At 50.4% G+C, this 24,976-nt stretch overlaps 1 protein-coding gene across 2 annotated transcripts in view; it reads left to right on the top strand.

Moving 5' to 3' along the window:
• Window positions 243-24,976, top strand: part of KIF14 (kinesin family member 14) — a 42,480-nt gene continuing 17,746 nt past the window's right edge. Inside the window, exons 1-17 of one of the 2 annotated variants that reach the window (XM_018060822.1) lie at window positions 243-312; window positions 3,696-4,890; window positions 6,898-7,152; window positions 7,669-7,756; window positions 9,389-9,487; window positions 12,259-12,311; window positions 13,730-13,760; window positions 14,175-14,282; window positions 15,238-15,354; window positions 16,175-16,290; window positions 17,899-18,071; window positions 18,793-18,940; window positions 19,182-19,245; window positions 20,637-20,821; window positions 23,007-23,109; window positions 24,068-24,228; window positions 24,481-24,628. In XM_018060822.1, coding sequence (XP_017916311.1) covers window positions 3,806-4,890; window positions 6,898-7,152; window positions 7,669-7,756; window positions 9,389-9,487; window positions 12,259-12,311; window positions 13,730-13,760; window positions 14,175-14,282; window positions 15,238-15,354; window positions 16,175-16,290; window positions 17,899-18,071; window positions 18,793-18,940; window positions 19,182-19,245; window positions 20,637-20,821; window positions 23,007-23,109; window positions 24,068-24,228; window positions 24,481-24,628 — 2,934 coding nt within the window. In that variant the 5' untranslated portion in view covers window positions 243-312; window positions 3,696-3,805. Of the gene's footprint in view, window positions 313-3,692; window positions 4,891-6,897; window positions 7,153-7,668; window positions 7,757-9,388; window positions 9,488-12,258; window positions 12,312-13,729; window positions 13,761-14,174; window positions 14,283-15,237; window positions 15,355-16,174; window positions 16,291-17,898; window positions 18,072-18,792; window positions 18,941-19,181; window positions 19,246-20,636; window positions 20,822-23,006; window positions 23,110-24,067; window positions 24,229-24,480; window positions 24,629-24,976 lie in introns of both variants that reach the window. The other variant, XM_018060821.1, reaches the window with a different exon arrangement.

Genomic DNA, 24,976 nt, shown 5'->3' with positions numbered 1-24,976 from the left:
CAACGTTCGCGTCCTCCGCCAAGCACCCCGAGCGCGCCCCCGCTCCCTCCCGAGCGCGCCCCCGCCGCTCGAAGTCCGCGCCCCCGCCCCCTCGAGCGCGCCCCCCGCCCGCAGTCCGCGCCCCGGCCGCCCGCGTCCCTGCGCGGCGCGCGCAACCCAGGGGGCGGGGCCGTTGCCTAGGAGATGCGCGCGCGTTTCCGGGAAGACGTGCGTGCGCGACGCCCGGCAGCCAATCAGAGGGCGGGGCGCGTATTCAAACCGCGGGGCGGCAGCGGAGGCGTGAGCGGCGCGAGGAGGCCAGGAGCCTGCGAGGTGGGGGCTGTGGTCCGGGGGCGGCGCGTCGGTGCGGGCGAGGGTGGGGTGGGTGGACAGCTCGGGAGTCCGGGAGGGCCGGGGGCCCCCGGGGACGGGTGCGAGGGTCTCCAAGGGCGGCGGGCCGGGGTTCTCCCGGGAGGGCCAGGGGCGGGATCGGGCCGCGCCCTCCCCGCCGCGGACCCCTCGGAGGGCGTCTTCCGGGCGCGTGGCCGCCGGGCGGCGGGGTGGCCGCTGTGAGCCCACCCCGGGGTCTGGGCACCCCTTCCCTCCAGTGTCCCGGGGCGTACCCCCGCCCCTCCCCAGACCCCGAGCTGTCGTGCTCCTTGTAAATAGCAGCCGGTTTTCAGCTGCGGGTCAAGTCCTCGGTTTCTTCTTGCTTCTGTATTTACTTCCGTATCAGGAAATCTTTAAAAGATTGCCTGCTTTTAGTTAGAAGGTGATGGGAGATGCTTCGATCCTGGCATGATTGTTAATGATTTGGAACTTGCACAGGTTACTTAAAAATGAACCTCTGTTGTTTTGTGCCTCCAGAGTCATGATCTCTGGGGTTGCTTTTAAAAATACGACGGTTAGTTGCTGTATTAGCAGGACGAGTCTCTGTGGGAGCAGCAGAGAGCTGCAGCTCACGGCGAGCTTCAAGTGGGGACCAGCCCCAGGAGAGGGGCAGCTGGTTCCGCCTCCCAGATCGTGTGCGCTCAGGGGGACGGCGCGGCCAGTCTCCTGAATGTTTTGTTTCATTGAAGAGTTACACATGTGCTATATGGTAGCCTGTTATGTGTGCAGTAGTATTATGTCTAAAGAACAATGTATATCCCTTCATTTAGAATACTTGTTGGTAAAAACGGTAACCATCATCAGAACCTTCAGGAGTCCTCCTACTAACATCAGTTCCACTGGCAACAGATCGCGTTGACCAGTAGCATCTAATGGAAACGTTTAAAGTGTGGGAATTTCCAGAGCTGTGACGCAGACCTGAAGAGAGCAGATGCTCACTTGGGAAAACGGCACTGACTTGTTGACGCACGGTTGCTACAAACATTCAGTTTGTAACAAAAATGCAGAAGGGGCAACAAAGCGAAGCCCCTAAGCCAGATGAGGCCTGCCTGTGTGGAGAAAAGGAGGGAATTCAATGACAGTCCGTCAGAGGAGAGGGACAGCCTGGGTGGTGATGACCTCCTAGTGGCTGAGCTGCTAGTTTTTCATTGACTGGGCCGTTGCTGGGTGAGGATGAAACCTTTCTTCCTCTTTGCCCTGGGATGTGAACTAGCTTCTTCCTGTAGAGTCTGAATATAGCAAGGGATAAAACATGAGAGCTCCTGTTCAGATACCCTCCACTCCCACCCCTCACTCTGTTTTAAATGAGGGTTCCTTTCTTTGCCTTCACAATGAAATAGTTTCATCAGATGTCATTTTCAAGTTAGAATCAGACATGCAAATTTAAAGACTTGTTCATGTCAGTATAACCAGTTGGATGCAGCGTTGACGGGAAGTCAGACCTCAGCTGTGTCTGCTGTTCTCTTTTCTTCTAAACATGACTGCTGCTGCTGCTGCTGCTGCTAAGTCGCTCAGTCGTGTCCGACTCTCTGCGACCCCATGGACTGCAGCCTGCCAGGCTCCTCCGCCCATGGGATTTTCCAGGCAAGAGTACTGGAGTGGGGTGCCGCTGCCTTCTCCGTAACTACTGGATAGATATTGTTGACACGTATTTGCTTACATTCCTGTCAACTTTGTTGTCTGACTGCTAGAGGGCAGGCTGAATACTTAACTGATCTTGCATAAGTTTTCTCAACACAAGCGATTACTTTACAGTGCTTGTATTTATTGTCTCTGGTACTTATTTGGGTATGAGCTGCCTTGTGACACCTCTCAGGCTCATCTCCCCGAGGCGTTCTTGCATGTCGAGTGCATTCAGCACCTGCAGAAATGCTTCACTCCGGTCTTTAACTTTGGTGCTGGGGTGTCTGTTAGTCCCCCTCACTGCTCCCCAAACTGGGGGGCACTTAAAAAAAATCTCTGCTGACATGTTCTCTTTTCTAGCATTTATTCATTTTAACCATTTTTAAATGTACATCCTTAAATACATAGTCATCACTGCCATCCACCCCATAACTCTAGTTATCTGGTCAGTCTGAAATTCTGCATCTATTAAATAATAACTCTCCGTGCTCCCTTCCCTAGCCACCATCATTATACTTTCTGCTGCTGATTTTAACTACTATAAGTACTTGATACAAGTGGTATTATATATTATTTGTCTTTTGGGGACTGGTTTATTTCACTTAATATAATGTCCTCAAGGTTCACCAATATTGTAGCATATTGCAGAATTTCTTTCCTTTTTAAGGCTGAATAATTTTCCATTGTATGGATATACCACGTTTTGGTAGGCCATTCATTGGTCAGTGGACATTCGAGTTGCTTCCCCACTTTCTCTATTATGAATGATGCTGCTGTGAACACGGGTAGGCCGATATCCCTTCATTTGAGACCCTGCTCTCAATCCTTTCTGGTGTATACCCGGAGGTGGAATTGCTAGATCATATGCTAATTTGGTGGCACTAGTGAAGAACCTGCCTGCCAACGCAGGAGACGTAAGAGAGATGGGCTCGATCCCTGGCTCGGGAAGATCCCCTGGAGGACGACATGGCAACCCTCTCCAGTCAGTATTCTTGCCTGGACAATCCCACAGACAGCGGAGTCTGGTGGACGATAGTCCCTGGGGTCACAAAGAGTCGGACACAACTGAAGCGACTTAGTATATGCTAATTTTAATTTTTTGAGGCCATCTCTACTGTTTTTCACAGTGGTTGTACTATTTTACATTCCCAGCAACAGTTTACGAGCTTACCCATTTCTCCATGTCCTGGTCCATACTTGTTTTCTGCTTTTTTTTTTTTTTTGATCGTTTCCATCCTAATGGGTATGATGTGGTATCTCATTATAGTTTTGACTTGCTTTTCCCTAATGACCCATGACGTTGAGCATCATTTCATGTGCTTATTGACTATTCTTATATCTTCTTTGACATGTGCTTTTTACATCTTTTTAAGTCACCTGGCACATTTGACCTGATGCAGTCTTTATCTGTGCATTCTTTCTAGACTAAGGAAATGAAAGCAGAGTTTTGTCTTTGAAATTCATAGTATCCACCAGAGGGCCTGGCACCTCATGGGATCTTAGCACATGTTTGTTGAGCAATGACTGTATGGTCTTTGAGGTCAGAGATTTGTCCGAAGCTGCCTGGGAACGATATCTCAGTGGAGATCATGACCTAATATATGCCCCTGAGAAGTCACTTTCCCATGGAAGGTCCTTGTGTTTTTAAAGCCTGTTTGTAATCTGCGCAGTTTAAATTTTATTTTTTTATTTTATTTTAGCAGATAATTTTGGAAACTGTTGCATAAGAAATGGCCGGAAGTCAAGTGAATGTCTAAAGAAGAGCTTAACATTTCTTCAGCAACATTCTTCTTAAAAATAACCTTCTGCCACCATGTCAGCCTCCACCGCACACAGCAGAAACGACAGAGATCTCCTTGGTGTTCCTTCCTCCACAAAGACGTCATCCCTGAGTGTCCTCCCCCAGGGCAGCAAGCTGAAGCTGCATCCGAGGTCAGACTCGTCAGAGTGTGAAAATGATGATCCGTTACTGAGATCTGCAAGTAAAGTCAGAGACATCAACAGCACTTACGTTATTTCTGCCTGTAAGAAAACAGAAGACACACGCCTCCTTCCTAACCCTGTGGGGAGGTTGACACTTCAGAGGAGAGCGACCAGGAGCAAGGAACCCTCTTTGCTTGGTCGTGAGTCGGGAGACGCCGGTGCGAAAACGGCAGAAACACGCCTTGCATTACAGCGTCGGACTAAGACAGATTGCATGGGAAAGTGGAAAGGAATGCAGGATGTGGGCGGCAGGACAGAAAATAGTCGGCCTTCACCAGAAACTGGTATAAGTGTAAAAGCTGTAAGCAGTGATAAAGACTTGCCTGTTGCACCTTCCGTATCTTTAACTCCAGACCCCAAAGACCCTGAAATGAAGGCTGATGGAAAATGCGCAGCGACGCGTTCTGCCCTCAGTGGGGTGGGTGAGAACGTTGCCCTTAAGTCCCTACGTGAGCGAGCGCCCGCCGGTTCCCAGAGTCAGACTGAAGCTGTTCGCACACCGTGCGTGGCAGTTAGGCCCACTGAGAGCAGGTTGGAGACCAGAGTGTCAGGAGCAGGGGCCTCGCATCACAGGGGTGCTGAGAAGGAAGCCATGAAACTTCCACGTAGATTTGAAAGCTTAGAGAAAAGGACACCCTTCAAGTGTATTTCAGAGCCCAGGTCAACACCTAGGCGTGGCGTCCTGCAGCCTCGGAGCCCCGCTGCCTTGGTTCTGAGAAGCAGGAGGCCCACCCTGCAAGTTAAACAGACGCCCCAGAGCTCTCTTCTTGCAAGTCAGAGGGAAAGGTCACGGGAAAATACATTCCTTCTTGAGGAAGAAACCGCACTTCAGAAAACCTCTGCAGAAACAGGGCCCCTGAAGGTGGAGAGCAGCCAAGTGACAGTGGCGGTCAGAGTCAGGCCTTTCAGCAGCCGGTACGTGACCCGCTTTTTATCCGAGGCCAACCTGCTCTGCGTGTTGGTGCGTGTTCATGCTGGCTGGCACTGCCTTTTTATAGACGGAGCTTCCCGGTTCGGTGGTAGTATGTGGATATTTTTGATGATTGGCTATAAAACAAAAAAAAACCACCATATTTTGCAAATGGAAGTTTCTCCAGATATATCTGTTTTAAACGTCTGACTGACGTCAGTCCCTAAGGCAGTCTGCTTTCAAATCTGTCATAGATGGTGGTGTCTTCTACCTTTCCCTTAAAAAGAGCAACAGCTGGTCGCTCATTCCCCAAACAGGTCCTTCCAAAACCCTTTCCAGGGTGGTGGTTATCGCCGTATCATCTGTGACATGTGGTTGTACACACACTGATCTGTGAGGTTTGACTTTGACCGCAAAAAATCTCCCCATGAGTGCCTGTGGGCGAGAAACAGACAGACTCGCCTGGTGTGACCGTAGCATCTGATTATCTTTAAATGCTTTGAGGACAACTGTGAAGACTTCACAGAGTCAGCAGTTTTTTTTAAGTCTGTTTGGATCTAAGTGAGTTGGAGGAGGGTATGGTGACCCTGTGGCTTCCCAGGTGGCTCAGCAGTAAAGAATCCACCTGCCAACGCAGGACACACAGGAGACACAGTTTCGATCCCTAGATCGGGAAGGTCCCCTGGAGCGGGGCAAGGCAACCCACTCCAGTATTCTTGCCTGGAGAATCCCATGGACGGAGGGGCCTGGCAGCTGCAGCGAAGAGTCCAGCGTGACTGAACCGACGCTTCACACATGCGTGATGACTGCAGTGTGGGCAGGCCCCTGGCCTGAACCTGCATGGCCAGCGGTTGAGGCGGATTCCATAGGGCGCTGAGCCTTTTAGTGAGAATGTGGGTGAGTGATGAGGGGAGAGAACTCAGGGAGAGCCTCAGGACTGCTCAGGGCAGAGAAGCAGCGGGACAGCCCGCACAGGTGGCGGCCCTAGAGGGACGGAGCGTGGGCCCCAGAGCAGCCTGCAGCAGGGCCGCTGGGAGGACGAGAAGGGTGGATTCCACAGTGAATTCTTGTCTAAGCAGCTGCTGCTGCTGCTGCTAAGTTGCTTAAGTCGTGTCCGACTCTGTGCGACCCCATAGACGGCGGCCTACCAGGCTCTGCCGTCCCTGCGATTCTCCAGTCAAGAACACTGGAGTGGGTTGCCATTTCCTCCTCCAGTGCATGAAAGTGAAAAATGAAAGTGAAGTCGCTCAGTTGTGTCCGACTCTTCACGACCCCATGGACTGCAGCCTACCAGGCTCCTCTGTCCATGGGATTTTCCTGGTAAGTACTGGAGTGGGTTGCCATTGCCTCCTCCACATCTAAGCAGAGTTGGTGGCAAAAAGAACTGTGTGGCCAGACAAGGACTCGTGCTTTTCTGCAGCTTAGGGCAAAAAGATTTCCTCCTGAGTCTGAGATAGAAGCACAGTGGATGCAAAGAGTCAGAGTTTTAAGGGAGATGATTTAAAGCAGGAAGGACCTTTGGAGTCACAGAAACGTACCTTGTATCCCAAAGACACTTCAATTCAAACTTGTATCTAACTGAGTTTGTCGAAACTGTGCTTTTGTTTCTTGCCAGCTTTGTATAGATTCGTACCTCTAGAAATTCTTTATGTTGTTTTTGAATACATTTCCAGTTAGAACTACAGGTACAGGTAGATTTCAGCGGACGGGATGAGACAAGGGAGAACTTAAGAGGAAAGGGAAGAAGATGGAAAATCCTATACAAGTAGGGGAATTTTTTGGACAAGAAACCTGGAATTCCATTTTCCCTTTGAGCAGTGGCACTGGAGCTGGGGAAATAGATTTTGGAAACCCGCTATTATGATGTGGGCTGCTCTGCATGTTCCGCAGAAAACTAAAGAGCCGTCTTGCCCTGGAGGAATGTTCTACTGTAGTCTGAAGTCCTTATTCTATTCTGTGGAAATAATACTCACAATAATTGCAATGAAGATAACGTGCACTTCTTTTGAAAGGGAGAAGAGAGAAGGAGCACCTCAGGCGGTCTTCCTGGATGGGGAGGGAATCGTTGTGGAGCACCCTGGCACGCGACAGGTGTACAGCTTTGCCTACGATCTTTCCTTTTGGTCCGTGGACGAGCGCCACCCGCGCTTTGCAAGCCAGATGGCCGTGTACCAGGCACTGGCGGCCCCGCTGCTAGGACAGGCCTTCCAAGGCTTCAACACCTGTCTGTTCGCGTATGGCCAGACTGGCTCTGGAAAGTCATACACGTAAGTTGTGTTGTGAATCCGACCATCCTGAAGCATTTGTGTCCTTTGTGAGAACAGCAGTTTGATGGAATGTCTTTTTGAAACTGCTGCTCTGGGCTCAAGTCTCACCCATTTCACACTGCAGTTCTGCAGGCCGCTTTATCTCTGGGCTGCTGTATATCGTGAGATGCTGTTTACCTTGTCGGCATCATCGGCCCTGTTTCACTGTAAATTCTATCTGCTGTGTAAACTGAAGCTCGGGTTATTTTGGAAGCCCTGTTGTGAGAATCACAAGCAAGTCATCTCATCAGTGGTCTGGCTCTACTACCCGTCCTGGGAGGAGATACTTGAGTTTTAACAGCAGCTAACGTTTATCGAGTTCTTACTGTATTCTAGGCCCTGTGCTGGAAGGCTCTGAATTAGATAGTTCTTACTTAGCCCACTTTATAGAAGAGGAAATTCAGGTTTACTTTCCCCTCAAAGAATTTTAAAACCTAATTAGTTTTACTCCCCCCAACTCATAAATGTATTTTCTAGGATGATGGGCTTTAGTGAAGAACCAGGAATAATTCCAAGATTTTGTGAAGATCTTTTTGCTGAAATAGCCAAAAAACAAACGGAAGAGGTATGTTCTCACGGTCTCTGTAAGAGTTCGTATTCGAGTAGAGAACAGGCGGACCGCGTTAAAGTCAGAGCTGAGGCCACTGAGGCCGACTCCGCAGACGGCATGCTCTGGCCCTTTCCCCTGGGGCCAGAGGGGGAGCGGGTTCAGACGCAGGCTGTTCCTCCCGGTGGGCAGAGACGGAGGGGCTTTCCCGCCGGCTTCTCCGCTTCCTCGGCTCTACCACCTGTGCGGGTGGTGGGACGTGTGCGGTGGCCCTGCCCCGTCATGCGTGTCTGCAGTCGGGGGCCGCGTACCTCCCGGAGGACAGCAGGGTCAGTGTTGTGCCGGCAGCAACAGGAGGCTGGGGAGCGGCCTGCACACTCAGCCCAGGGGTGGCCCCAGCCGCTCGCGCCCGCCCCGTCCCGCCCCAGTGCCGGGGGCCCATGCCCTCACCCAGTCCTGCCTGTGGTCAGCCGTCTGCAGGCAGCCTGCAAGACCAGTTTTTCCCATGTTTGCTTGATGATAAGAGCTCCCAGGAATGTGTCAAGAGGCAGTTGTGCGCATGTGTGCACACGTGCGTGTGTGTGTTTACTTGCTGAAAAGCTGCTGGAGATCCTGATTCGGTTGGTTGGGAGGGTAGTCTGGGAGTTTGTAATTTTCCTACAGTTCTGGACATTTCCTGTAAATGAGTGTCTGCAGCCTGAGGTTCATGTGGGTACAGCAGGTATCGACTCTTCGGTCCTCCTTGTGGCTCAGTAGTATTCCAATTTGTGTATACGCGGCGTGTTCTGTATCCGTTCATCTGCTGATGGACACTTAGGCTGGTTTTATCTTTCGGTTATTGGGTTGGCCAAAAAGTTCGTTCATACCATCTGATGGAAAACCCAAGGGAACTTTTTGGCCACTGCACTATCCAGTGCTGCTATGAATATTGGTGTACAATTTTTATGAGTAATTTTAATTTATTTGTAATTCGTTTGGGTAGATGTGAAATTGCTGGGTTATATAGTAAGTCTATGCAGAACCCTTTGAGGAACTGCCAGCCGTTTTCCACGACACCTGGACCATCTTACATTCCCACCCGCAGCCCCGGGGTCCGATTCCAGCTCTCACCAGCTTCGCTGCTTTCCGTTTGCTCGGTTGCAGCCGTCCTCGCGGGTGTGGAGCAGTTTCTCACCGTGGCTCTGACCCGCTCTCCCTGCTGACCTGCGCTGTTCGGCACCTTTTCTTGTGCCTGTTGGCTGTGCATCTGCTTTGGAGAAATGCCTGTTTTTTAACTGATTGATTGTCCTTCTGTGGTTGGATTGTAAGAGTTCTTTATATGGAGATGTGTGCATGCGTGCTGCCTGCTAAGTTGCTCAGTCGTGTCCCACTCTTTGCGACCCCATGGACTGTAGCCCACCAGGCTCCTCTGTCCGTGGGATTCTCCAGGCAAGAGTAATGGAGTGGGATTGCTGTTTCCTCCTCCAGGGGATCTTCCCCACCCAGGGATCAAACCTGGGTCTCTGGTCTCCTGCCTTGGCAGGTGGGTTCTTTACCACTGAGCCACCTGGGAAGGCCTTGCATAGGGACCCTAGAGCCGTAAGAGATCTGAGGTGCAAGGAGCGCAAGGACTTTCAGCTAAGCTGTTGGCTCTGTTTCTGTCTCTGCTAGGCCAGCTACCATCTTGAGATGAGCTTCTTCGAAGTCTACAATGAAAGAATTCATGACCTTCTTGTTTGTAAAGGTGAAAATTGGCAGAGAAAGCAAACGGTAAGATTTTAAAACTTGGTGTTTTTAATTTGTTTTTATTGATGCATAGAATGATATTAGTTCTCAAGATGATACATGGCTCAAATACTGCAGTGCTCCTATATGACAGCAAATGCTTCGATGTGCAGGCTAACTGCGTTGCCACTTACTAAATAAGCTGAACAGCATTGTTAGTGGACATTAAATGAGTTATTAACTATAACCTCATTTTACTTAAGCAAGTATTGTGTCAATATTAAAGATCATATATTCCAAGATTTAGTTGGATCACACATGTCAAATATCAAATGCCTAAAAGTCTGCGAAGCCAAAAAAAGAATAGAACTTTTAAAAAAACTGCCTTGATTTTGAAGCATATGTATTTCACTGGATTATTTAGCAAGCTGATGTCTTACAGATAATATTTTCTGTGCAATAGAAAGTTTCACAAGGCATAAACTTTTTAAAAACCTGTTATAATAATGAAAAGATTTTTAGTTTTGTAAAGAACTGTGGAGATTGAGAAGCTATAATCTGAAGAGGTCACTTGCTCAAAGTCACTCAGTCTGCCTTTGGCAGCAACTACAGACTTAAGCAAAACTTGGCATTTCCTTCTAAGACTTCCATGTGTTTTAAATTTTCTGCTCATGAAGTGTAAAATGTATAATGTGAAACTGAAAAAGATGTTAAATGAAATTAATTGAACGTGTTCTGGAAGCACCTAAAAGCACATGAACAGTGGCTACGGCAGGACTTGAGAATAACAAACCTGTAAGGTGTTGGAAAGTGAAAGTGAAGTCGCTCAGTTGTGCCTGACTCTCCGCGACCCCATGGACAGTAGCCTATCAGGCTCCGCCGTACATGGGATTTTCCAGGCATGAATACTGGAGTGGGTTGCCATTTCCTTCTCCAGGTGATCTTCCCAACCCAGGGATCGAACCCAGGTCTCCTGCATTGCAGACAGATGCTTTACCATCTGAGCCACCAGTTCAGTTCAGTTCAGTCGCTCAGTCGTGTCTGACTCTTTGCGTCGGCATGAATCGCAGCATGCCAGGCCTCCCTGTCCATCACCAACTCACAGAGTTCACCCAAACTCATGTCTGTCGAGTTGGTGATGCCATCCAGCCATCTCATCCTCTGTTGTCCCCTTCTCCTCCTGCCCCCAATCCCTCCCAGCATCAGGGTCTTTTCAAATGAGTCAGCTCTCCGCATCAGGTGGCCAAAGGATTGGAGTTTCAGCTTTAGCATCAGTCCTTCTAAAGACCACCCAGGACTAATCTCCTTCAGAATGGACTGGTTGGATCTCCTTGCAGTACAAGGGACTCTCAAGAGTCTTCTCCAACACCACAGTTCAAAAGCATCAATTCTTTGGCACTCAGCCTTCTTCACAGTCCAACTCTCACATCCATACATGACCACTGGAAAAACCATAGCCTTGACTAGACGGACAATTGTTGGCAAAGCAATGTCTCTGCTTTTGACTATGCTATCTTGGTTGGTCATAACTTTCCTTCCAAGGAGTAAGCGTCTTTTAATTTCATGGCTGCAGTCACCAACTGCAGTGATTTTGGAGCCCCCCAAAATAAAGTCTGACACTGTATCCACTGTTTCCCCATCTATTTCCCATGAAGTGATGGGACCAGATGCCATGATCTTCGTTTTCTAAATGTTGAGCTTTAAGCCAAGCTTTTCACTCTCCTCTTTCACTTTCATCAAGAGGCTTTTTAGTTCCTCTTCACTTTCTGCCTAAGGGTGGTGTCATCTGCATATCCGAAGTTATTGATATTTCTCTCGGCAATCTTGATTCCAGCTTGTGCTTCTTCCAGCCCAGCGTTTCTCATGATGTACTCTGCATAGAAGTTAAATAAGCAGGGTGACAATATACAGCCTTGATGCACTCCTTGTCCTATTTGGAACCAGTCTGTTGTTCCATGTCCAGTTCTAACTGTTGCTTCCTGACCTGCATACAGGTTTCTCAAGAGGCAGGTCAGGTGGTCTGGTATTCCCATCTCTTTCAGAATTTTCCACAGTATATTGTGATCCACACAGTCAAAGGCTTTGGCATAGTCAATAAAGCAGAAATAGATGTTTTTCTGGAACTCTTCCTTTTTCCATGATCCAGCGGATGTTGGCAATTTGATCTCTGGTTCCTCTGCCTTTTCTAAAACCAGCTTGAACATCAGGAAGTTCACGGTTCACATACTGCTGAAGCCTGGCTTGGAGAATTTTGAGCATTACTTTACTAGTGTGTGAGATGAGTGCAATTGTGCGGTAGTTTGAGCATTCTTTGGCATTGCCTTTCTTTGGGATTGGAATGCAAACTGACCTTTTCCAGTCCTGTGGCCACTGCTGAGTTTTCCAAATGTGCTGGCATATTGAGTGCAGCACTTTCACAGCATCATCTTTCAGGATTTGAAACACCTCAACTGGAATTCCATCACCTCCACTAGCTTTGTTTGTAGTGATACTTCCTAAGGCCCACTTGACTTCACATTCCAGGATGTGTGGCTCTAGGTGAGTGGTCACACCATCGTGAGCCACCAAGAAAGCCGTTAGATTTGGTGTCATAGTAAATCTACGGTCAAACACTGAGAACGTGACTGGTTTGTGATCCTGAGGCAGTTTCCGGGTGCCTTGCAGGTATGTTTCTGTGAGAACCTAATGTTTATTTCTGGGCAAAGTGGAGACAAGTCTCTTTACTGTAGACTCAAAATATAGAAAAAAAGATAATTGGAAGTCCATTTTATATAGAATATTTGTATTGTGCTAACGGAGCTTGTGTTTGTCCACAGCTGCGAGTGCGGGAGCACCCTGCCACGGGCCCGTACGTCGAGGGCCTGTCCACGTGAGTGCGGCATGCGGGCGGGCGGGCGGGGCCTATCCACGCGAGTGTGGGCGGCGGGCGGGCGGGGCCTGTCCACCTGAGCCTGGGCGGCGGGCGGGCGGGGCCTGTCCACCTGAGCCTGGGCGGCGGGCGGGCGGGGCCTGTCCACCTGAGCCTGGGCGGCGGGCGGGCGGGGCCTGTCCACCTGAGCCTGGGTGGCGGGTGGGCGGGGCCTGTCCACCTGAGCCTGGGCGGCAGGTGGGCGGGGCCTGTCCACGAGCCTGGGCGGCAGGCGGGCGGGGCCTGTCCTTGTGAGTTCGGTAGGCGGGCGGGGCCTGTCCACGTGAGCCTGGGCGGCGGGCGGGCGGGGCCTGTCCACGTGAGCCTGGGCGGCAGGTGGGCGGGGCCTGTCCACGTGAGCCTGGGCGGCAGGTGGGCGGGGCCTGTCCACCTGAGCCTGGGCGGCGGGCGGGCGGGGCCTGTCCACCTGAGCCTGGGCGGCGGGCGGGCGGGCCCTGTCCACGTGAGCCTGGGCGGCAGGTGGGCGGGGCCTGTCCACCTGAGCCTGGGCGGCAGGTGGGCGGGGCCTGTCCTTGTGAGTTCGGTAGGCGGGCAGGCGCGCGCGGCGTGTTGTATTCCTGAGGGTCCCCCCGGCCGGGAGGCGCTGCCTCTCTGCTGTCTTCTGGCCTGAATGCTCTCCAGTCAGACGTCCCTCCTCTTTCCAAGTGGAGAGCTAGCTGCTGCTCGTGCTTCTCTCTGTGAGCGCTCGTAGAGGACTAATCACACGGAGGGAAGTTGCCTTCTCTGACCTCTCTCGTTCCCCGCTCGCCCGCTGAGTTCAGCCTGCCTTCTCGAGCCGCTTGTTTCATGTGTCCCTTTAAGCCGTGGAGGGGAGAAGGCGCCAAGTTCGATGCTTGGAGTTGGAACTGTGCTGACAGTCATGTGTTTGGCTTTCAACTCCAAATGCTTTTTTAAGGGAAAAGGAAAGTGGTGAGAAAAGATTTAACTCCATTTAGTAAATCTGGAATTGTGCTGAGACCCACGACACCCGCAAACCCACACCCACGTGCACCCGTACTTCAACATGCACCTTTGGCCTAACCACACCCTGTGTGTGTATACGGGTACCTACGCCAACATAGGGGTTAAAAGTTTATATTTTGGTCTCCTGACTTAGACTTGGATATTCCAGTGTTCAAATGCTAAGGTTCTTTATATCAAGAAAAATCATATTTTAAAAAATCAGACAAAATTAAAGCATTATATTTTATTTCCTACCTAAGAATGGAGAAAATGAAAGACTGTCACAATCAATATAATAATGTCTATTCCATTGTGATATCCATGGAATAATTATATAATTGAAAGGTGGTTGTTTTATGAGGAGTGTGATTGATCATCAGTAAAATGGATTTTGTCTTTTTGCTCTTTTAAAATAGGAATGTTGTCAGTTCTTATTCTGATATCCAGGTAAGGTTGATTGTATTTTGTTTTCTGTTCACTAGATAGATCAGAGTCATAAATACAAGATTATTTCCCCTAACTTGCTGTTCTCATAAATTAAAGGTTAATCTTAATTTATAATCAACTGATTTTGTGTAAACTTTAATAAAAAGAAATACTCTTCTAAACTAAAAATTTAAATTGATTATCATGTCAGTTTAGAGTTATAGAAATAACCTTTTCAAGGTATTATCTCCTGATTCAAGTTTCTGAGACAGAGAAAATGAACAACTAGAAAATGGTAATACAAATGAGTAAATAAATCTGTATTGATAATTTTATTTTGCAAAGTGGTTATGATTATTGGTGTGTGCATATGTGCTTGCTTCGCACTTGGCCCTGGTTGGCGCCGTCTGAGCTCTGGCCCGCCTCCCTCGCCAGGTCTGGCTGGAGCTGGGGAACAAGCAGAAGGCCACAGCCGCCACCGGCATGAATGACAAGAGCTCGCGCTCTCACTCCGTGCTCACGCTGGTGATGACCCAGGCCAAGGTACCGTGTCACTGAGGGCTTTCTTAGGAAAGACGCTCGCTGTCTTCAAGTTGTATGTTGTCCTTATTTCCTCCTTTAAATCAAAGGTAAAAGCAAAGTCACATAAGTATGTAGCATGATTGGGTTTTAGCACATACACGCAATGACTCACATCATATCAATATATGGTAATATATTATCAATAACACATATTACTTGTGTTTGCAAAAACATGTCAGAAGGTAAAGGATTTTAAATAATGTAGGGACTCCCCTGGTGGTCCAATGGATAAGACTCTGCGTTCCCAAAGCCGGGGACCGGGCTTGATTCCATACGTTGCAGCTAAGACCCAGCCCACTGAAACTGCTGAGCCGTCTCGCTCTAGAGCCTGCCTGCTGCAGCATGAGGAGCCCAGGAGCCACGGTGAAGGCCCAGCACAGCCAAAATAGATTCAGCCGTAGGCTCCACTCAGATAAACCCCCTCAACAGTTTGGTAGATAACCTTTCAATTGTTTTATAATCACACATCACAAATTTACAAAATCTGTAATGATTTCATGCCTTTAAAATTATTTACAAAATACTGTTTTTCATAGCTACATAGCATTCCTTTGACTATTAAAAGTCCTCAGGTTTTTCTCTGATGTTGGACATTTATGTTGCTTTTAAACATTTTGCTACTTCAGTGCTGGGATAAGCAACACTTTTATAAATCAGGCTTTTTCTCGATTTATCGTTGTTTCCTTAATGTAATTGAGTAGTTACAGGCTCTTAGCCCTTTACAGTCGTCTCTTTTATTTTGGCATTGTCCCCGCGCTGCGTGCTGTGTTCTGATAAACTGTCACGGAGTCAAGGAAACAAAGTGTCTTTATCCCTTGTGTTTGAATCTTGCGTAACTTTCTGTTTTGCAGACTTATGCTGATGGCAAGTCATGAAAGAACTCATGATGTGTTATTTTAATGCCTTTTTGCTCCAGATAGAATTTGTAGAGGGGCAGGAGCTGGACCACAGAATTCGGAGCCGCATAAACCTCGTGGACCTGGCTGGCAGTGAGCGGTGTTCAGCGACCGGGACCAGTGGGGAGCGGCTGAAGGTAAAGTGCCCCCTGTGCTTTGTTTTTAGAAGATTACAAGCTCAGCATACTTAGCCGAAAAAACCCCTCTCTGAACCTGCACTTTATAGACTGTGATCTGAGGCTTAAAAAGGGATCCATAGTTCTTGGTTATGATTGCTTTTCAGAAACAGTAGACTTTGAATCCAAAGGAAGTTGGTAGATTCTGAAAGAAAGTATTTACTCAGTGATTATCAGTTCAGTTCGGTAGCTCAGTCATGTCCAACTCTTTGCGACCCCACGGACTGCAGCATTCCAGGCTTCCCTGTCCTTCCAACTCCCGGAGTTCACTCAAACTCATGTCCATCAAGTCGGTGGTGCCATCCAACCGTCTCATCCTCTGTCGTCCCCTTCTCCTTTTGCCCTCAATCTTTCCCAGCATCAGGGTCTTTTCCAGTGACTCAGTTCTTCGCATCAGGTGGCCAAAGTATTGGAGCTTCAGCATCAGTCCTTCCAATGAATATTGAGGACTGATGTCCTTTAGGATGGACTGGTTGGATCTCCTTGTAGTCCAAGAAGACTCTCAAGAGACTTCTCCAACACCACGGTTCTAAAGCATCAATTCTTCTGTGCTCAGCTTTCTTTATAGACCGACTCTCACATCCATACATGACCACTGGAAAAACCACAGCTTTGACTAGATGGACCTTTGTCAGCAAAGTAATGTCTCTGCTTTTTAATATGATGTCTAGGTTGGTCATAGCTTTTCTTCCAAGGAGCAATTAGGGAAGAAATATATTTTGTGAAACAAATTTATTCTGGAGCAGTTATGTTTGATTAAAATGTTTGATGTTGTCCCCAGGAAGGCGTGAGCATTAACAAGTCGCTGCTGACCCTGGGCAAGGTCATCTCTGCACTGTCCGAGCAGGCTGGTGGGCGGAGCGTGTTCATTCCTTACCGCGAGTCTGTCCTCACCTGGCAAGTAGCTCTTGAAGAGTAAAGAACTGTACAAGATACAGAGAGTAGTGTGGGAAAGGGGCATAGGCCGACTCATGTAACTATCGTGTGGGTGCAAGAGCCAGGCTGCCTGGACTTGACCCTGATAGCCTCCCGCCTGTTTCCTTGCCTGTAATAGCGGGTGTGTGTCCAGACTTGTCTGTGAGGGTTGTGTGTGTGTGTGCTTAGTCGCGCAGGCGTCTGACTCTTTGCAGCCCCGTGAACTGTGGCCCTCCAGGCTCCTCTGTCCATGGGATTCTCAGGCAAGAATACTGGAGTGGGTGGCCATTTCCTCCTCCAGGGGATCTTCCTGACCCAGGGACTGAACCCAAGTCTCCTGTGTTGGCCAGCAGATTCTTTACCACTGAGTCAGCTGGGATAGTGCGGGTGAATGATGGATGTAAAAACTCTCGGGGGCTTCCCAGGGAGTGCATTGGTAAAGAGCCCACCTGCCCGTCAGGAGACATAGGAGACACACAATTTCGATCCCTGGATTGAGAAGACCCCCTAGATAAGGAAATGGCAACCCATTCTAGTATTCTTGCTGGAAAATCCCACGGACTGAGGAGCCTGGTGGGCTGTAGTCCCTTCACGGGATTGCAGAGTCAGCCATGGGTGAGTAACTGAGCGCGCACAGAAGCTCGTAACAGGCGGTGTGTCCACGGCTGAGTGAGCGCGCACAAAAGCTCGTATCACAGTGTGTTCAGGGCTGAGTAACTGAGCGTGCACACAGAAGCTCATAACACGGTGTGTTCATGGCTGAGTAACTGAGCGCGCACAGATGCTCGTAACACGTGGTGCGTGCTGTGACAGTCAGCCTCTGTTACTGTGTTCACTCTCGTTCGTGCCTGATGGTTGGGCACGCGTGGTGTCACCAGACACTCCTGTGAGTGTAAAGGGAAGCTTAGCGCACACTGGCTGGTTCAAAAAGGGTTTTCATGAGTGAATGCGTATAGATTTAATATTCAATTCTGAGAAGGGCGTATCTCTCCTTGACAGCAGTGTGTCTTTATACTTTATTATGTTTTAATTGCCACCTCAAAGCCTCTCAGAGAGCAGTCTGATTTTCTTTAATGCCTCTTGAAAATTAAGAATAACTTTTGAAAGCTGAGACTGGTTCATTCCGTATTTGTAAAGATGGGCTTTTTAGTCTCAAGCTTATTTTTCCCTCTCAAATAAGGCTTTTGCATGTGTTAGTAACAGAGAACAAAGCTTGTGTTTATAATGTTCATCCATCATTTTCTGCACTTGCAAGCAGGGGCTTTGAACCATCGTGGTGGCTCCAGAAACTCAAAGCCGACCAGACAGGGTCCCTCCCTGAAGCAGTTCCCAGGCTAGTGTGGGGAGAGGAATTTCACTAAAGATAGGATAGTTACCCATGTTTTAAAATCTCTGCACAGACTATTGTTTCACAAAAGAAAATAGAAAGCGTGAGAGGAAGTAAAGTGCTCGGAGACCTAAGCCGAGCTGCAAGTCCCAGAAGCCTCCCAGGTGGTGCCTGAGTGGGGGCCGCCGTGTCACTCTGCGCCGCAGCGTGCGCTGCGCTCCCCGGGCGCCCGGTGTGTCAGGTCGCTGCTCTTCCCCGCCCAGGCTGCTGAAGGAGAGTCTGAGCGGAAACTCGAAAACCGCCATGGTGGCCGCGGTCAGCCCGGCGGGCAGCAGCGTGGAGGAGACGCTGAGCACGCTGAGGTACGCGGCGCAGGCCCGCAGCATCGTCACCGCCGCCAGGGTCAACGAGGACCTCAGCGCCGCGCTCATCCGGGGTGAGGCTCAGACTCGAGTTTCGTCTCACTCACCCTCTTCAGTCGTGAGCATAAGCGGTTTGAGAGAGTCGAGGGTGTTCCTCTCAGGCTGGCTGCAGCAGCGCCGCCTCACCTTCCCACGCTGACTGCGGGAAGCCCGCGGGGGCGCAGGCAGGAGGAGCCGGGGCTGGGGCGGGGCCGGGGCCTCTGGGAGCAGCGGCCGCCCTGGCTCAGCGCTGCCGCACCGCTCAGCGCCCGCAGGCCGCGCTTCCCCGAGCCCCGCGTCCTGCCCGAGCCCCGCGTCCTGCCCGCCGCGGCTCGACGGTGCATGGCGCCCTCGGGTGCCGGCTGGCTCCCGCTCAGTCTTTCCCCCTTTGCGTCCGCTCTCTTCTACCAGCGGGGCCATTTCCATTAAACATAAGTCTTCTGAATTCCAGCTTGGAAAACCTTTGATCTCTGTCCCCAGTCTTCATGGGTTACGGTGTGCCGGGGCAGGGCTGGTTCGCGCCTCTCGTCCCAGACTAGTGCCCTGTGTTGGAGAAAACATTTTGTGGCCATCCTGCTAAGAGGGAGGGATTCATTAACAGGAGAGTGGTTTTTCAGGTTAAGGCCAGGTAGGGATTTGTAAGTAATTATAAGTAATATTTCACTTAGTGGTTGTTAAGACTTCAAATAGAAGATTGGATGTTCGTGTCTCGTATATCAAATGTCATTAATCAGGCCCCTTTTTACAAATGTTTAGAATTGAAAGCAGAGATTGAAAAGTTAAAGGCTGCCCAAAGAAGCAGTCAGAACATTGACCCTGAGCGATACAGGCTCTGCCGGCAAGAAATAACCTCCTTGAGAATGAAGCTGCATCAGCAGGAGAGACACATGGCAGACATGCAGAGGTGGGCGCGGCTGAGCGGGCGGGGGGCCGGTGGGGGCAGACGGGGGGGCCAGCGGGGAGGCGCCTGGGTCTGTGTTCAGCCCTCCCTCCCATACGAGTGGAGCAGCTCGTCCCCAGACCATGGCGTTTGATTTACTCCTGAGCGGTTTTCTAAGTTTTGTTCATTATGCCTTGATTCTTAATGATTTATCTATGTAGATATTTTTTAACTTTTTTAAACTCTTTTGTGTTTCTTTGAAAAGAGTGTGGAAAGAAAAACTTGAACAAGCCGAAAAAAGAAGACTTCAAGTAACAGAGGAGCTGCAGGTATCATTTCAGCTCTAAACCGATTCGAAAGTTTGCAAAGAGGTGGGCCAGTAAAGACGCAGGTGGAATTTCTCAAATGCTCGTTGTATACCGACCGAACAGAGCAAACTCTTAGAGGGAATTCTTGGGAGGAGCTTTGAGATCGGGATTGTCATGGCTTAGAGCCTGTGAGCTGGTGGGAAATCTAGTTCTCTTCACGTTGGCTCAACAAATATCACGTTTGGAAAGTTAAAATACGAACAATCTAGTTCTCTTCACGTTGGCTCAACCAATATCACATGTTGATGCTGTGCCAGGCCTGGGCAGGCCGAGGTGAATCCAGAGAACCTGTGACCCAGAGAGGGGTTTGCTGAAGTGCCGTGTGATTGGAGCGTTGAACCACGCACGTGCCATCTGGTGGGTACACGGCGGTGGCCCCGGCTGTGCCCTGTGAGTCGCCCTGATGCAGTGGCAGGGGAGCGGCAGTAATTCTCCGTGATGAGGGCGGTCACTGGGAGGACTTTGAACAGAAAGGGACAGCTAAGCAAAATCTTGTACAATGAGCAGGAGCTTGTTGGTTTCCAAAGTCAAACGTCTAAGCAGAGAAATACCGTGCTTAGAAGCGCACAGGTGTGATGCAGCCTGACACCCTGAGAATTAGGGACAGATGTGTGGCTGCAGGGACGGCTCAGACTGGAGAGGGGGCCACAGCTGGGCCACGGTGCAGTGAGGGTCGGTGGGAGGGCCACGGCGGGCTTTAGGTGGAAGGAGAGGGACCGTCAGCCTGGGTCTGGACAGGTTCTCTTGGTGAGGGTGTGAGAGAGGGTTCAAGGGAGGAAAGACGAAGGCCGGGAAAGGCACCCATCTTGAAGCTATGGCTGGGGTTACGGGAGGAGGTGACGAGAGTCAGGGCAGGTGGTGGGTGGGCTGGCTGGTGTTGGGGGGCTGGGTGCAGGGGCCGGAAAGGAGGGAAGCTGACAGGCTCAAGAGGGTTTTCCTGAGGTGTGTGTAGACAGGGAAGTGGGGAATGGTGCCTGAAAGGTGTGCCCTGCATCGTGCAATCAGGAGGTTATTGTCACGGTGAGGGGACCCGGTGGTGGCCGCAGAGACGCGGTCACAGGACCCGACCCGCTGGTTGGTTGCGGGTGAGGACAGGCGCATGGAGACACCAGGCTGAGCCCTGAGTGGGCCGAGGCTGGTGAGGGACGCAGGGTCAGCCTCACCCTGCAAAGCTTCTAAGAAGTATGTCGGCCACACTTCCAGGGCCATCGCGAGGAGAGGGTCTAAGAGGCTGTTAATTACCAAGTCACATGTCCTGTGACTTTCACATTTAACGCAGGCTTTTCATTTTAGGTGGGTTTAACAGTCTCATCCTCCTGATCAAGGTTAACTATTTTCCTGACTTCTCCTAGAAAGCAGGAATTGCCTTTCGAATGGACGACCATTTGCCAAACCTGGTCAATCTCAGCGAAGACCCTCAGCTGTCAGAGATCCTGTCATACATGATTAAAGAGGGGACAACCACAGTCGGAAAGTGCGGACCCGGCTCCAGCCACGATATCCAGCTGTCAGGGGTGCTGATCGCCGACGACCACTGGTGCGTCCCTCAGATCCTGCCCACCTGCAGCTCCCTCCTCACGCATCTCCATTCACGCTGAGGCCCTGGTGTGACTCTGAGAGGGCCCTGCTAGCCAGGACCACTGCTGAGGGGGCCCTGCTAGCCAGGACCACTGCTGAGGGGGCCCTGCTAGCCAGGACCACTGCTGAGGGGGCCCTGCTAGCCAGGACGGCCGCTGAGAGGGCCCTGCTAGCCAGGACGGCCGCTGAGGGGGCCCTGCTAGCCAGGACTGCCAGCGGTCAGGGCGCCCCATGTGGACGGTGGGCCCGCTGCTCTCCTGTGAGGAGTGTTGCTGCGTTTCTGATTTGTGCGTGTGATGTGGCCAAGGGGTCATTTCTTGGAGTTACAGTCTTAGGCATGACACTTGTACCCATCATTTACGGCCGGATTTTTGGTTGGACGATGAATTCACGCCTCTGCTCCTGTGCGTGGAGCGATGCTGCGTGTGCTCCTGGGGTGATGGCTCGCGTGCACTGCGTTAGCTCCGTGTGCGTCTTCCTGATCCATCTCTGTGGACGCACTTGCGTTTTCCCGGCTGCGAAGTCTCACGCGGTGCGGAGTTACCGGACTGTTTTGTTGGTAGATGGCTGGCGGTTTCTCACTTTCCACTCCCACAGCACTGCTGTGAGTGCTTGTGACACGTCTCCTGCGACAAACGGGTAGAGCGTCCCTGGAGTAAGTGTCGATAGGCGAGACGGCCCTCGGGGCAGCCTGGCGCCTGGGCCCCCCTTCTGATTGGCCCGCGTGCTGTGTGAGCGTGGCGACTTTGCAGTTTCCGTGTCACGGTAACTCCCAAGTTTGGGAAGCAGCCCTAAGTGTGCGTCCAGGAGGGGAGGGAGCAGCCGGCGGGTGTGCGCGCATTCTCCTTCATGAGGTGATTTCCGGTCGCCTTCCAGAATGACTGTCAGCTCTGCCGCAGTTGGCACTCAGAGTTCCTGTTACCCTCAGATCCTTGCCAGCACTTAGCACTGTTGGTGGGCGCAGTCCGGCGTCTTGGTGGGCGTTTGTTTGCCTTTCCTTGGCTGGTAATCCTCATGTACTTTGGCCGCTTTCGCTTGCTCGTTTGTAGCTCGTTTGTGCTCGCTTGTAGCTCCTCCCTGTCTCTTGTCCATTTTTCGATTGTATTGTTTGTTTTTTCCTTCATAATTTGTAGCGGATCTTTCTGTGTCTGGTTGGCAAGTTTTCGTGAGTTTCATGCGTTGTGAATAGCTTTTCCAGTGTGTGACTCATCTTTTCTCTCTCTCGCGGTACCTTTCAATGGATCAAAGTTCCTAGTCTATCACGAAAGTGAATCTTTTCCTTTATGGTTGTCAGTTTCTGTGTCTTGTTAAAAAAAAACCCTTTCTGTATTGAGGTTATAGAGATAGTCTCCTAAATTATCTTTTAAATGTTTTGAAATTTTGCTTTCCCGTTTAAGTCCTTAAGTAGTCTGGAATTTTTTTGTTTGGTGTGAAGTAGGGATCTAAATTCATTTATTTTCCCTGTGAATAACCAATTCTACCAGTACCATGTCTTAAATAAGATGTGGCTTTTTTATTTTTAACGTGGTGTTCACACGAAAAGTTTCTAATGATACAGAGGGGTTTTCTCACTAATACTGCATGGTCTTAGTCATCTGAGCTCCGCGATGTCTGTACGTGGTGTGGTTTGGGTCCGTGATCTCCAGCTCCTCTCGGTCTTCTCTCGGCTGTTTTCTGTAACAAATAAGTGCAGTATTTACACTCGTGGCAAAGATACAGAACATGCCCCCAAGGAGCGAAGAGTCCAGCAGGGGCCAGGAGGTCCCCGACCCGCCTGGCCCTTGGTTAGAGTACACGGGTCAGTACTTGTAAGTATTTTAATGTATTTTCCTTTAATGTTTGTGTATTCATTTTTCATTTTGGGAGGAGAGGGGTTAGTATTTTTTAAGTAGTGTTAATCATAATACATACAATGAAAAACTTTACCACCTCTGCTGGATAGAGTTGTTAGAGAAGCCAGGCTTTTTTCAGCAAAGCTTCAAAATCTAAGGAAGGAAAATAAGGGGATTCTTCTACGTTACTATTGTCATAAATTGATAGTAACCTTGGCACCGAAGGAACACCCCAAGGAGCATTATGTGGCCCGCTTTTCCTTCCTCGTCAGTCTGTCCATCACCGTAACCATGGGCTCCCTGTCTTCACAGCACCATCACCAATTCCGATGGGACAGTGAGTATCATCCCGGCGGGGGAAGCGAAGACATACGTAAATGGAAAACTGATTTCGGAGCCGACGGTGTTGCACCATGTAAGTTAGCTGCTGCTGAGACGCAAGAAGCTCTTCTGCTTTGGGCAAGGGATTCGGTTTTGCTGAGCCCGGTTCAGAGCGAGGGGGGGACTCTCTGGCTCTCAACTTCTCTCTCCTGGCGTTTCACAAGCCGCCTGCCTTTGTGCAGAGACCAGCCCTCGGGAGCTGCCCAGCCGCAGCACCGGTACATGTCCCGGGCAGAGCTGGGCTTTGGTCAGGCCTCAGCCCTGCCAGCTGCTGTTTGACCTTTGAGACGTTTTTAAGCCTAGGTGACTGTGTTACCCTCCCCAGGCACTTTAACGATGACATTAGGGGAACAGGCTTGAACATTCTGTTGCAGGTGAAGCAAGGCCGATGGTCACTTGGTGTGTGTGTGTCCTGCCTCTCAGGGCGGGTGGAGAGAGGGCTGCTGGGAGCATCAGCTTGTGCCCCCTCCTTAGGGCAGTGTCTGCAGACTGAGCTCAGCCGGCGCTCAGCACCGCGACTGTCGGCCTCTGCTCTATTGGCGTCCTCATTCCTAGAGTTGGGTTAATAATAGGCATGTATGCAGCGTGTCTGCCCTAGTTCTTGGCATATGGACGGTGTGGTAGCTTACGGTGAATGATGTCGAATTCGTGATCTCCAAAGAAGGTTTAGTTTTAGGACCAGGGACCAGGCTTGATCACTCAAGAGCTTTTGTGAAGCAGAGTTTTATTAAAGTGAAAAAGGGACAGAGGAAGCTTCTCACACAGACTCAAAAGGGGGGCCCCAGACCTCTTTCTCCTCCTCAGGGAGCCTGGACTTCTTACCAGCCTGCCTAGGAATTGACTCTCTCAGGCACTTCACACGTTAGCTGCTGTGATTCTATGTTTATCATTGGTGACACTAGACTGTATTGAATTGTTGAGTGTGATCATCTGTCCCACGGTGATTTCTGGTTTGGATTCACCTCCAGTGGTCAATTTTTTGTGTGCCTTAGGGTGATCGGGTGATTCTTGGTGGCGATCATTATTTTAGATTTAATCATCCAATGGAAGTCCAGAAAGGGGAGCAGCCACCCAGCAGAGAGAATCCTGTGAGCAAGGGCCCAGAAGACTTCGAGTCGGCCAAAAACGATTTGCTGATGGCCCAGAGGTTACAGTGAGTACGCGTGTGTGTAGAGCGGAGCGGCTCAGAAATAAGTGAATGTTCATCCTTTTGTATTTTCTCCTTTATATTTTGCATAAACAGTTTTCAAGCTGATAAAAATTTAGGAACGCTTTTGACAGAAAGTCAGAAATTTAAGTTCTGAGGTTTGAACTTTGGTTTAACTGCAAACGTCTCAATACAGTTGAGAGCTCCTCTGGTGTGAAGGCTTGCCGGCCCACGCTGTGACTGTTCGCTGCCTTGCAGGCTTGAGGCAGAAATAAAGGAGGCTGAGGTGAGAGCCAAGGAGGAGATGATGCAAGGGATCCAGATCGTGAAAGAAATGGCCCAGCAAGAGCTCTCCTCTCAGAAAGCTGCGTATGAGAGCAAGATCAAAGTGCTGGAGGCAGAGCTGGTAGGAGGCCGAGCCGTTTTCCTTCCCCGTCAGGGCGTCCCGGGGAAACTCAGGATTCTAGCTGGGCCCGGGGCGTCCTGGGGAAACTTAGGGTTCTAGCTGGGCCCGGGGCGTCCCGGGGAAACGCCGCTTTCGGGGAAGAGGAGATTCCAAGGGGCTCCATCCCATCCTCGGGCCTCGGCTCTCCTGTCTGCTGGACATCAGGTTTCCTGCACCGTCCAGGGGCCAGTGCTCAGGAGGGTGGGCGAGTGGTGTGTTCTTTTCAGTCGGTCAGTCAACCTAGATGAGGTGGGGACGTTCCAGGGCCCCTTTTCCATCCCTGAGTCAGTTTCTTGTGCATTGGTTTTT

This window comes from Capra hircus, chromosome 16 (genome assembly GCF_001704415.2).
Source record: "Capra hircus breed San Clemente chromosome 16, ASM170441v1, whole genome shotgun sequence".
Lineage (NCBI taxonomy): Eukaryota > Metazoa > Chordata > Mammalia > Artiodactyla > Bovidae > Capra > Capra hircus.
This window is presented reverse-complemented; position numbering and strand designations above follow the sequence as displayed.